The following is a 12,050-nucleotide window of genomic DNA, read 5'->3' as shown; positions in this document are numbered from 1 at the left end:
AGCTGTGTCCACAACGCTCTGCAGTTTCATGTGGCCATAAGAGTTGTCAGGCAACCATAGAAACGTAATTGGTGTTTAAGGTGTACTTCAGAGAAGGGAACCTGACATCACAGTCTACCCAGCCTAGACTTAGCTCGAGCCCATTCTCGAATTCCCTGAAGGCAACAGCTGTTGAGCAATAGAAACATATTTATAAAATCTGTGCTCGGGAACCAATATATTTCTGAGTGGATGCTCATTACCTGTCACTGTGCACCAACCCTGGCTGTCAATGCTTCTGCTGCTGCTTTTTGATATACAATTTATTTTGATAAATGAGTGGCAGATCACTATGGACCTTTCCAAGCCGGGTCGTACTTGCAAATGACAAGGGCATTGATTGGTGACTTGTTTCAATTGAAAATATTTGTGAACAAAATGAAACCTTTGTGGCAGTGAATTTAATTAAGGCTTTTGCTGACAAGTTTTTTTTTAAAGTGGTGAACATGGCGGAACAATCTATCTAATACCTGCTCACACCCACTGGTTTAACAAATGGGGGAAAACTGACCAAAAGATTCTGACTGAGCTAGAAGGGCTTGATGTAAAAAAATCATCACTACCTCGGTGATTGGGAAGGGCCCATACTGGTATTGGAGAGGGTCCAGAGGAGGTTCACGAAAATGACCCTCGGAATGACAGAATTAACATATGAGGAGTGTTTGATGTCTCTTTGCCATCACTGGAATTTAGAAAAATGTAGCGGGATCTCATTGAAACCTATCAAATATAGATAGAGTGGACGTGGAAAGGATGTTTCCTATAGCAGGGAAATCTCAGACCAGAGGGCCCAGCCTCAGAATAGAAGGATGTCCCTTTAGAATGAGGGGGAATTTCTTTATCCAGAAGATAGTGAATCTGTGAAATTCATTGCCACAGACAGCTATGGAAGCCAAGTCAGTGGATACATTTAAAATGAAGATTGATAGGTTCTCAATTAGTAAGGGTGTCAAAGGTTAGGGGAGAAGGTAGGAGAATGGGATTGAGAGGGATAATCAGTCAGCCATGATGGAATGGCTGAGCAAAATCGATGGACTGAATGGCCTAATTTTGCTACTAGGTCTTATGGTCATGGATAACCATTCAATTTCTTACATGTGCATTGCATAACGCACTGTTGATCTGGAGACACAAGAGACTGCATCTGCTGCAATCTGGAGTAACACACAAGATGCTGGAGGAATTCAGAGGGCCAGACAGTTCTGTGGAGTGAAATGGGTTGTCAAAGTTTTGGCTCTTTGACCCTTCATCTGACAAAAGGTGATGGGAAAGGGTGGGATAAGAGCTGGTAGACAGTAGGTAGATCTAGGTAAGGAGGGGTGATAAGCAGGAGAAGGGAAGAGTGGAAATGGTGACACAAGCTGGTTGGAGGTAAAATGGAGGTTACAAAGGGCTGCAGATGGTAGAGAGGAAAGTAGAGCGAGGAGCAAGCTGGGGAGGTGGGAGGGCAGATGGGAACAGTTTGAGGGAGGTGGGAGGGCAGATGGGAACAGTTTGAGGGGTGGGTGGGTGTGTTTGTGTGTGTGTGTGAGAGAGAGAGTGTGAGAGAGAGAGAGAGATAGATAGAAAGAGAGATAGATAGATATGGGGGCAGATGGAGTGGGTAGAAGAGGGGAAAGAAACAGGGTGATGGGGCCGAGGTGAATGTAGGAAGAACTAGGGTAAATCAGGTGAGAAGAGAAAAGGGACCAAGGAGGAGCAGCTTATCTGCTTGGAAAGGTAAATGCCAGCCATTGAGAGGAGTAAGCTAAAAATCTCATTACCAAGCCATTGCTAACTGTCGTTCCAGCCTCTTGAGCATGTAATCTAGAACACAGTCAAAGCCAATCATAGTTCCTGTTCTCCTGGGTGAGAAGTGCATTTTCTTTCCCTCATAGTGCATGGCCAAACTCCAAAGGTTTTAATCAGGAAGGTGCTAACTGGGAAAAAGTGCAGGCGCAGAAGCTGGTTTCATTTCTACTTACAATATCAAGCCAATAACACCTCACTTTTACCATTCTGTGAGTACCTCCCTGACCTCATTCCAACCCTATCATTGCCATCCCCTCCAGCTCTGCAGGTCTCCCAATAACCCTATGCTCCTCCAATTCCGGCCTCTCGTGCAGCCCAGTTATAATTGGCTGTTCCAGTTTGCTCCCGCATTCCAAAGATCTACAGTTTGGTAGGTTGATTGGTCACATGGGTGTAATTGGGCGACATGAGAGCTTCTTGGGCTGGAAGGGTCTATGTCTGTACTCTGTCACTAACTAATTAACTGGATAGATAGATATTATTGCTTCATTATTGGCATCAATGTTTCTTCGGCTCTTTACTACAGAATTCCTTCTCTACTCTCTGATTATGACTACCTCCTTGACATAGATTTTGGGTAACAGTGCTCATCTTTCTTTGTGTGACTTGCTAATTAGTTTGCTGATATTCCCGGGACGAACATAGTTTCATGCAAATAAGTCGGCAGTATTTGAATCTGAAATGGTCATTCAGTACAGCAGGACTGTTGTATTGAGACGCCTCATGCAGAGTAATCCCCCCCATGCATTGAGTATCGCAACAGGGTGAGTGGCCACCTATGGGAAGCTGCACAGAAGGAAGCAGACAGCACAGTGGCCTCACTGTTCAATGAGTCACGTTCAATCCTGACCTCTGGTTCTGTCTTAGTGGTGTTTGCATTTTCTGCCATTTCAATGGTTTCCATCAACTGCTCCAATATCTTCCAACATTTAAAGATGCACCAATAGGGGATAGGCTGAAGTAGGGTTCTCCCACTGTAGATGGGTGGTAAGAGAATCACAGTGGAGTTCGTGGGCATTTGTGAGAGAATAAGTTACAGGAAATAAGTTGAAGAATGGGATTGTTGGGATTTTTCTGTGAGTGAATCTGGAGTTGATTGGCTGAATGCACCCCCTTCTCTGTCATAAGAAATATATGCTTCTGTATAGATAAGTAGTCCTAACACTTCCTCTCTTGTTGCACAGATTCCAGTTTTATCTGGACTAACTCTACAGTGCAGAGCCATAGGAGGCATGCAATTAAAACAGGGTTGCACAGGAGGCCAGCGTCGGAGGAATGCAGAGATATTGCGAGACTGTAGAGCTGGAGGAGGTGACAAAGATAGGGTTGGATTGAGGCCATGGGGGTACTCACAGATTCGAGCATTTTAAAACTTAATGAAGAGGCAGGTAGAGGAAGGAATACAAACAGTCAGGTAATAGGCAAGGCCAGGTGAGGGAGAAGGTGGGTGAGTGGGGGAAGAGGGGATGAAGTAAGATGGTGGGAGGCGATAGGTGGAAGGGGCTGAAGAAGAAAGTATCTATTAGTCCAAAGGACATTGGGTCATGGAAGAAAGTGAAAAAGGAGGGGAAACAAAGGAAATTGAAGGGCAGAAGAGAAGGGGTGAGAGGGAAACCAGAATGAGGAATGGAAAAAAGAGGAGAGGGGGCGAAGTTACAGGAAGTTAAAGAAACTCATATTCTAGACATCAGATTGGAGGCTACTCAAATAGAATATGAGGGGTTCTCCTCCAACCTAAATGTAGTCTCAAACCCTCTGTGAGATAGGGAGTTGTCTATCCCAGCATGTGAAACAGACTCCGGCAGATTGAGCGAACAAGACCAATCGAAGGTCCAACGGTCAAGAAGGCGGTCTCTGCAAGCGTCGTGGAATGCGTAGAGCATGACAAGACAGAGAGGATGTCCTGGTCATCCACTGCACCTAGTCCCATCTCCAGCTGTCTCGACTCTTGTCTTGCCATTGGATCCAGACGAGAATTGGGAAGAGAGAGTGAGGCTGACGCTGCGCAACTCTCCTTCACTTAAATTCAAATCAAGCGCTAGTCATCATCATCATTAATTGTGTCAAGGTCTTCATTGACGATGACGAACGAACAACAAGTGTGGCCATATCATGGCTGTGGAGGATGTCATGGACAGACCTTCCCCTCGCCACACCTTCTTATTCTGACTTTTGTCCCCTTTCTTTCCTTTCTTGATGCAGGGTTTCAGTCCGAAACGTCGACTGTTTATTCCCCTCCATAGATGCTGCCTGACCTGAAGAGTTCTCCCGGCATTTTGTGTATGTTGATATGTACCTCAGTCCCATTTATGCATTAGTCCTCTACTTTGATCCTGATAGCCAAACAGATACAATCAATCTCAGTTTTGAAAGCCCAAGTGATTCCAAGATTGTAGCCATTTCAGGGAGAGACTTCCAGATCTCTACTATCTTTGTGAACAGGAAAGTCATGAATGTATTGGCTCCAATTCCAAGACTATGTCTTATTGTTCCTCAAATAGAGGAAATATTATCTCTGCCAATGAACTCATTTTATTCACCTAGATTCTTTCACTCCTCTGCCTTCCAAACTCAAGACCACTATCTGCAATGCACCCTTATAATTTAACACTTTAAACTCTTGCTGATTACCTTCCCTCCTGATGTGCAGCACCACAACTGACTACAGAACTCCAAATGGGTCTAAATCAGAACAGCCATCCTATTTCTAGATAACATTCACAACTAGAGCATTTGGAAAAATTGATCATAACATGAACACACAAAAAAACTTGTACTTACCTGAGTGGCTGCGGTGATGGGTTGAAGCCAGACTCACTCTTCCTAAAGTAGGTATCAGGCAAATGGTGAACAGAATAATCCATTTGCCCACGTTCCGTATATACTTCCCACTCATCCTGCAAGGAATTTGTAAAATAGAAATAAGGTTTTATTCTTGAAACACGAGAGAAATCTATAGATGCTGGAAATCCAAAGCAACACAAACAAAATGCTGAAGGAACTCAGCAGATCCAGTGGTATCTATGGTAATGGATAAAGAGTCGACATTTTGGACCGAGACCCTTCTTCAGGACTGGAAAGGAATGGAGAAGATGCCAGAATAGAAAAGGTGGAGGGAGATGAATGAGGGTAGCTAGAAGGAGATAGGTGAAGCCAGGTGGGTAGGAAAGGTAAAAGACTGGACAGGAAAGAACCTGATAAGAGAGGAGAGTGGACCATAGGAGAAAGGGAAGGAAGAGGAGATCCTGGAGCAGTTAAGAAGCCAGAGTGAGGAATAGAAAGGGGGTGGGGGGTAGGGGAGGGAAAATATCTTTTACCGGAAAGAGAAATCGATATTCATGCCATCAGGTTGGATGCTACCCAGATGGAATATAAGGTGTTGCTCCTCCACCCTGAGGCTGGCATCATCCTGGCATAAGACAGGGCAATGGACTGACATGATGGAATGGGAATGGGAATCAGAATTAAAATGTTTGGGCACCGGGAAGTTCGGCTTTTGGTGGATGGAGCTCAGCTGCTCGAGGAGGCTGTCCCCCAGTTTACGAGGGGTCTCACCAATGTAGAAGAGAGCACATCAGGAGCACCAGACACAACAGATGACCCCAGCAGATGTGCAGCTGAAGTGCTGCCTCACCTGAAAGGACTGTTTTGTGCCCTGAACGGAGGTGAGGGTGGAGGTGAATAGGCAGGTGTAGCCCTTCAGCCGCTTGCAGAGATAAGTGTCAGGTGGGAGATTAATGGGGAGGGACAAATAGACAAGGGAATCGTGGAGAGTGCAGTACTTGTGAAAAACAGAGAGTATGGGTAGGTAATGATATGCTTAGTGGTAGAATTCCTTTGGAGATAACAGGAGTTGTGGAGGATGATGTGTTGGATGTGGAGGCTCATGGGTGGTAGGTAAGGACAAGAGGAACTCTATCACTGTTAAGGTGGCTGGAAAATGGGGGAGTGCAGATATTTGGAAAATGTAGGTGATGCGGGTGAGGGCAGCATCTCTGGTGGAGGAAGGGGAGCCCAGTTCTTTGAAGGAGGAGGACTTCTCTAATATCCTGGAAAGGAAAGCAACATCCTGGGAACAGATCCTGCGGAGACAAAGTAACTGAGAAAAGGAGACAGCATTTTAACTGAGGAAAGAGCATAGTATTTTTGTAAACTGCTTCCTCTTAAAAATTTCTTACTTTAGACTCTCCAATTGAGGTAAAGTCTAAACCAAGGACATAGCCTCAGAACAGAAAGGTATCCCTTTAGAACAGAGATGAGGAGGTATTTCTTTCACCAGAGGGTGGTGAATCTGTGGAATTCATTGCCACAGACAGTTGCAGAGGGCAGGTCATTGGCTATATTTAAAGTGGAGGTTGGTTGGTTCTTGATTAGTAAGAGCATAAGAGGTTACAGGGAGAAGGCATAGAATAGGGTGGAGAGGGAAAATAAATCAACTATCTTGAAATAGCAGAGGAGACTTGAGCCAAATGCTCTAGTTCTGTTCCTGTCTTTGTGGAAAATCCTGTTGCATTTACTCTATCTATACCCCTCATAATTTATCTCTATCAAATCCCCTTCATTCTCCCACACTCCAGTGAATAAAGTCCTAACCTACTCAACTTTTCCCTGTACCTCAAGTTCTCTAGTCCCGGCAACATACTTTTAAATTTTCTCTGTACTCTTTCAATTTTATTGATGTCTTTCCTGTTGACCAGAACTGCATGCAACATTCCAAATTTAGCCTCATCAATGTTGTATACAACTTCAACAACAAATTCCAACTCCTGTACTCAATACATTAATTTATGAAGGTCAATGTGCCAGAAGTTCTCTTAACGACCCCATCTACCTGGAACGCTACTTCAAGGAATTATTTTCTACCTCACTAAAGGTGATTAAAATAAATTCCACGAGACTACAGTGATAAAATGCAGACCCAACAATCCATCTTCCTTTCCTATGCTGTAACATTACTTTAGAGAGCAATGATGCTTTTAAGAAACTTTTGAGAGAGGGCAGGGGAAATTTACCAGGACGCTGCCTGAATTAGAGAGCATGTCTGACTCAAGGAAGAGGAGAAGTGACTTGATAGAGGCGTGCAAGATGATCAGGGGCATAAATCAAGTGGATAGCCAGGGTGGAAATGCCTAATGTAAGGGGGCATCATTTTCAAGTGATTGGAGGAAAGTATAGGGGCGATATCAGAGGTAAGTTTTTATACAGACAATAGTGAATGTATGGATCACCCTGCCAGGGGAGGTGGTAGAGGCAGATCCTTCAGGGGTATTTAATAAACTTTTAGAGAGGCACATGGATGATGGAAAAATGAAGGGGTATGTGGGACAGAAGGGTTGAATTAATCTGAGAGTAGTTCAAAAAGTAGTTCACAGCATCATGGACAAAAGGGCCTGTACTGTGTTGTAATGTTCTATTGGCCACAGTAGCGAAACACTCCAGTCTATGTGAGAGCCAACAATATATACCATAAAACTTAATTATTTTTGTTATTAAGGTCCAATGAATATCTCTGTAACATTTCACAAGACAGCCTGGGCTCAACTCCAATTCATTCTCCCTTTAATCCTGCCTAACTCTTAAAGAAATGCCTGAGATTTTATTCTCTCCATTGATTTTTGTGTATTTTTTTTCAGGAATGATAATAAATGGTTTTGTTGTTAAGAGCTCAGATGCATTTGCTGGATGATCCCGCACTTTAAATCATTTCCATTCCCTTCATGCATTATAAAGAAGATGCAGTCACCAGCGCACTTCAAAATAAATAAGTGTGCAGTGTAGATGAGAGAAGTCAATGAGCAGCACTGTACCTCTTTAGCATTGCAGTCTTATGGCGTGTACATTAGCCGGTCTCAACTGGATGCTCTCTTGGAGGAGACAAGCACATGGGTGCATCTAGAATGAAGCAATTCAATTAGGAGTAATCCACAGGGAGCCTATGCACTGTGATACCTATTAAACCCACCAAGCAGCTTCCAAAAGTATTGACGATTTCTGCATTGTTACTGTCCGGATCGAATATAGTGTAGGGTCCGCTGGTGAGCATGGCACGAGACTAGCAACACCAATTCTGTGGATTCAATTTTCTTGACAGCAGAGAATGATGCTTTTATGCAGAGCATTTCAAAGCATCAAGATGTCCCAGTGAACTTTACATTCAATAAAGAGCTATTTGTTAAGAGTAGTCACAGACGTAATAAAGCACACAAGAACACAAGTCATCTATACACTCCATCAAGACTTTTCCAACATTCCTGAAGATCAAGGCTGTTGACTATATTCCCCACCTTAACTCTGAATTCCACCCCCCACCCCATGCAAAAATCAATCAATGACCAAATTTCTCCAATGCAGAAGGATAGAGAGTTCCATAGATTCAGAAACCTGAAAGAATTTTACCTCACCTTGGCTTGAAACTACCAAGCCCTTACCCTACGACTAACTCCAAGTCAAGACTCTACATTCCTGGAAGGTAACTTCTCTACATTGACCCCGATAACCCCTCTAAGAATTTCACTCTTCTGATCCCTGCAACATTGAAGCACATCTTATTCATTCCCAAGGTTTAATCCTCTCATTTCAGTCATCAGTCTAATGAATTTAGTAAATGGAGTGAACTGCATTTACCAGGGCAGGTATTTTGTTTGTTACGTGAGGAGACCAGAACTGTACAAGGCATTCCAACCATGGTCTTGCGAAAGGACTATATAATTGTAGCAAATTGGATGACAGGGTAGAGATTTGTCTCTACCAAAGAAGGTGTAAGGTGTTCCTGCCCTCCACTAGCCTGCAGGTTGCCCTTGGGCAAGGTGTAGCCCCCACCCCCCACCCCAATCAGGGTCATGTGAAGCCATGGGAGCAGATGGTGGATGGTTGTAAGAGCAGCCAGTGCATATCACAAGTCCTGGTTATTGACCACTGACGCCAGGCAGACAATCTCTGAAGAGTATTGATAATGGCTGGGGTCACCTGCCTTGTAAAGACACTGCCCAGGAGAAGGCAATAGCAAACCACTTCTGCAGAAAAATTTGCCAAATACAATCATGATCATGGAAAGACCAAGATCGCCAACATTGTACGACATGGCACATAACAGACGAACAAACTGCAACAAAATTTTCTTTAACTATGTACACAATATTCTATAACCCTCTTTCCCACTCACTTAATAGGTCTCCTTGCTTCTTTGCAACTTCTCTGTAGACCAAACTTGTTTGCCTACTTTCCCACCTAACCTTGTATTGTGAGAAAATGGAACCCTCAGTCTCCTCTATTCTGACTAGTTAAGCTCTGGTCCCAATAGTTAAGTTCGATTAACTTGTAAATGACTTATTTATTTCAAATCTCTGTTGTTTATTTGTTCACATTCCTAAATCCACGTTAATACATGACGCCTAATTCCCAGTGTCTGAGAAGAAACTTCAGCGGAAGGATGTGGATACTACAGAGAGAGTGCAGAGGAGATCTACAAGGATGTTTCCTGGATTGGAGACCATGCCTTAAGAGAATAGGTTGAGTGAACTTAGCCTTTTCTCCTTGGAGTGACAGTCAATGAGGGGTGACCTGATAGAGGTGTATAAGATGATAAGAGGCATTGATCATGTGGATAGACAGAGGCTGAAATAGCTAACACGAGGGGCCATAGTTCTAAGGTGCTTGGAAGTAGGGACAAGGCAGATGTCAGAGGTAAGTTTTTTGCACAGAGAGTGGTGGGTGTATGGAATGCACTGCCAACGAAGGTGGTAAAGGCGGATACAATAGGGTCTTTTAGGAGACTTTTAGATAGAGCTTAGAAAAATAGACGGGCTATGTGGTAGGGAAAACCTAGACAATTTCTAGAGTAGGTTACATGGTTGGCACAACACTGTGGGCCGATGGGCCTGTAATGTGCTGTAGATTTCTATGTTTCTATATTTAGAGATTGGGGCTCTGACTTCTTGGTAGGATGGCAATGTGCTCAATTGCAGTGGCTTCTGCGGGACCAGCAAAGGCTATTATTGTCTTTCTTAAACATTTTTTTTACGAATGCAAGACCCTGCTGGACATTAAGAACTTTGTTACTACTGCAGGTCTACCGCATCAGCAAGTTGCTCTTTGGCAGAGAGACTGAAAGAGCTGGACTTGCTCTGGCTCGTGCTGCTGCCCACATCAGAGCAGCGTCAGAGAAGTCGGTGCGCAAAGGTGGCGTGCAGCCTAGCAGCAAATGATCATCTTAGTGGCTTTTCCTGTGATTGCAGGACACTGTTGGACATTGTTAATGTGGAATGCTACAAGTCTGATTCAATGATTTATTGTTGGAACGGGGAGAGCTGCGTGGCCTCGGTAATAGTGAGGACCAGGCCTCAAGCTGCAGTGTCACCTATTTACAGCCACCTAGGAGAGAGGCAGTGGAGTCAGTGAGCTCTACCGGTGTGTCGAGGGCAGTGTGGTGCAACGTCTAAGCTGGAGTTGGTGCTTCCCCTCAGTGTTGGCGCAGCAGAAGACAAGCCATATTGTTTTCAACTGCAGACTGCTGCAACATTCATGGACTCAGGGTCTTGGACTTTTTTTTGTGTGACTGTATTTTACTGGTATCTTATATGTGCTTGCTACCTTATATATGCTATATGTGCCTTGTGCTGTGTATGACTGTTGGTGCCGTGTTTTGTTCCTTGGCCGCAGAGTAACGCTGTTTCGTTTGGCTGTATTCATGGGTATTCATGTATGGTTTAATGACAATTAAACTCAAACTTGAAATTGAACTGGAAGGCATGAAGAAAAATGGTAAAATAATGGAAATTGGGAACCTACAATTTACATCGAGACTGTGAAGGTTGCAGAAGGTTACAGCGAAGAACGTATCCACAATCATGAAGAAATTAGAAGATGCTATGTTTCAGATTGATTAGTGTTTGGGCCCGGTGCCATCCGGACACTACCCAGCCACCGGAAGTTGCTGAGCTACTGACGAATAACTCAAGAGTTCTTGCTATGCCCAAAGTGAAACAAGATGTCAGATCTCAAGAATCAAACCAAAACTTAATAAAAACATTTGCGTATTTGAGTCACTGTAACTATATTTGTGAATGATAACAGCAGCATTGAATTTGAAATTGCAGTGGCGCAACTTTGACAAACTGCTATAGTTGTGTAGTGGAGAGTGTATTGACCGGCTGCCTTACAATCTGGTATGGGAACATCAATGTCTTTAAACAGAAAATCCTACAAAACATAGTAGATTTGGGCCAGTACGTCAAGGGTAAAGCCCTCCCAACTATTGAGCACATCTACATGAAATGTTGTTGTGGAAAAGCAACTTCCATAATCAGAGATCCTCACCACCCAGGTCATGCTCTTTTTTCACTGCTGCCATCAGGTAGAAGGTACAGGAGTCTCAGGACTTGCACCACCAGGTTCAAGAACAGTTACTACCCCTCAACCATTAGTCTCTTGAACAATAGGGGACAAGTACACTCATCTATTAAGATGTTCTCACAACCAACTGTCTCAGCTTAAGGACTCTTTATTTTGTGATTTCATGTTCTTGTTATTTATTGCTATTTATTTGTATTTGCACTTGCAGAGTTTGTTGTCTTCGGCACTCTGGTTGATCTTTCATTGATCTTCTTATAGATATTATTCTAGGGATTTGTGGAGCGTGCGTGCAGGAAAAAGAACCTCAGGGTTGTATGTGGTGATATACATGTACTCTGATAATAAAATTTACTCTGAACTTTTAAAGAACTTTTATAACATTTTAGTATAATATATATTCCATTTCATAGCTAGAACGGTTCCTTGTAACCAACTGGGCACTTTTGATGTATGATTCATTGAAGTCTCTCCCACAATATAACATCCCCCTATGCACGTTCAAGACCTGTCAAAAGCAGTGAGATAAATTATCTGCTCCAGCAGTGACGACCAAGAGATGATTATGGACCAGGACACTGTGCACAACCTCCCTGCTCTTTCCATGATGGCTGTGAATTTAATTACATTCACCCAAGAGAGCAGAGGGGGCTTTAATTTAACTTGGTTTCCCATTTGCACCTCTAACAGTGAAACCTTCACTCAGCACAGCTACAAAAAGATGCCCAGCAACGGGAAAGATATGGGTGATTACTTAGTAAATTCATGCAGAATCTTCCACAAAGCAACTTGTGTTATCTTCCAAAAATAAAAATGGACCAATGTAATGAAGGCAAAATAGGGAATAATTGAAGAGCTGATTCTGAAAGGTC

At 43.4% G+C, this 12,050-nt stretch overlaps 1 protein-coding gene across 4 annotated transcripts in view; it reads right to left on the bottom strand.

The window, feature by feature from the left end:
- LOC134355914 (chemokine-like protein TAFA-2) overlaps positions 1 to 12,050 on the bottom strand; it is a 106,894-nt gene that overhangs the window by 41,248 nt on the left and 53,596 nt on the right. For 3 of the 4 annotated variants that reach the window (XM_063066453.1, XM_063066450.1, XM_063066451.1), the window contains 2 exons: positions 7,638 to 7,722; positions 4,612 to 4,727 (listed from right to left, as the gene is read on the bottom strand). In XM_063066453.1, the coding sequence (XP_062922523.1) occupies positions 4,612 to 4,727; positions 7,638 to 7,648 (127 nt within the window). In that variant the 5' untranslated portion in view covers positions 7,649 to 7,722. The remainder of the gene's footprint in view (positions 1 to 4,611; positions 4,728 to 7,637; positions 7,723 to 12,050) is intronic. The other variant, XM_063066452.1, reaches the window with a different exon arrangement.

Source organism: Mobula hypostoma, chromosome 13 (genome assembly GCF_963921235.1).
Source record: "Mobula hypostoma chromosome 13, sMobHyp1.1, whole genome shotgun sequence".
Lineage (NCBI taxonomy): Eukaryota > Metazoa > Chordata > Chondrichthyes > Myliobatiformes > Myliobatidae > Mobula > Mobula hypostoma.
The sequence above is the reverse complement of the archived record's forward strand: the minus strand, read 5'-3'. Positions and strand labels throughout refer to the sequence as shown.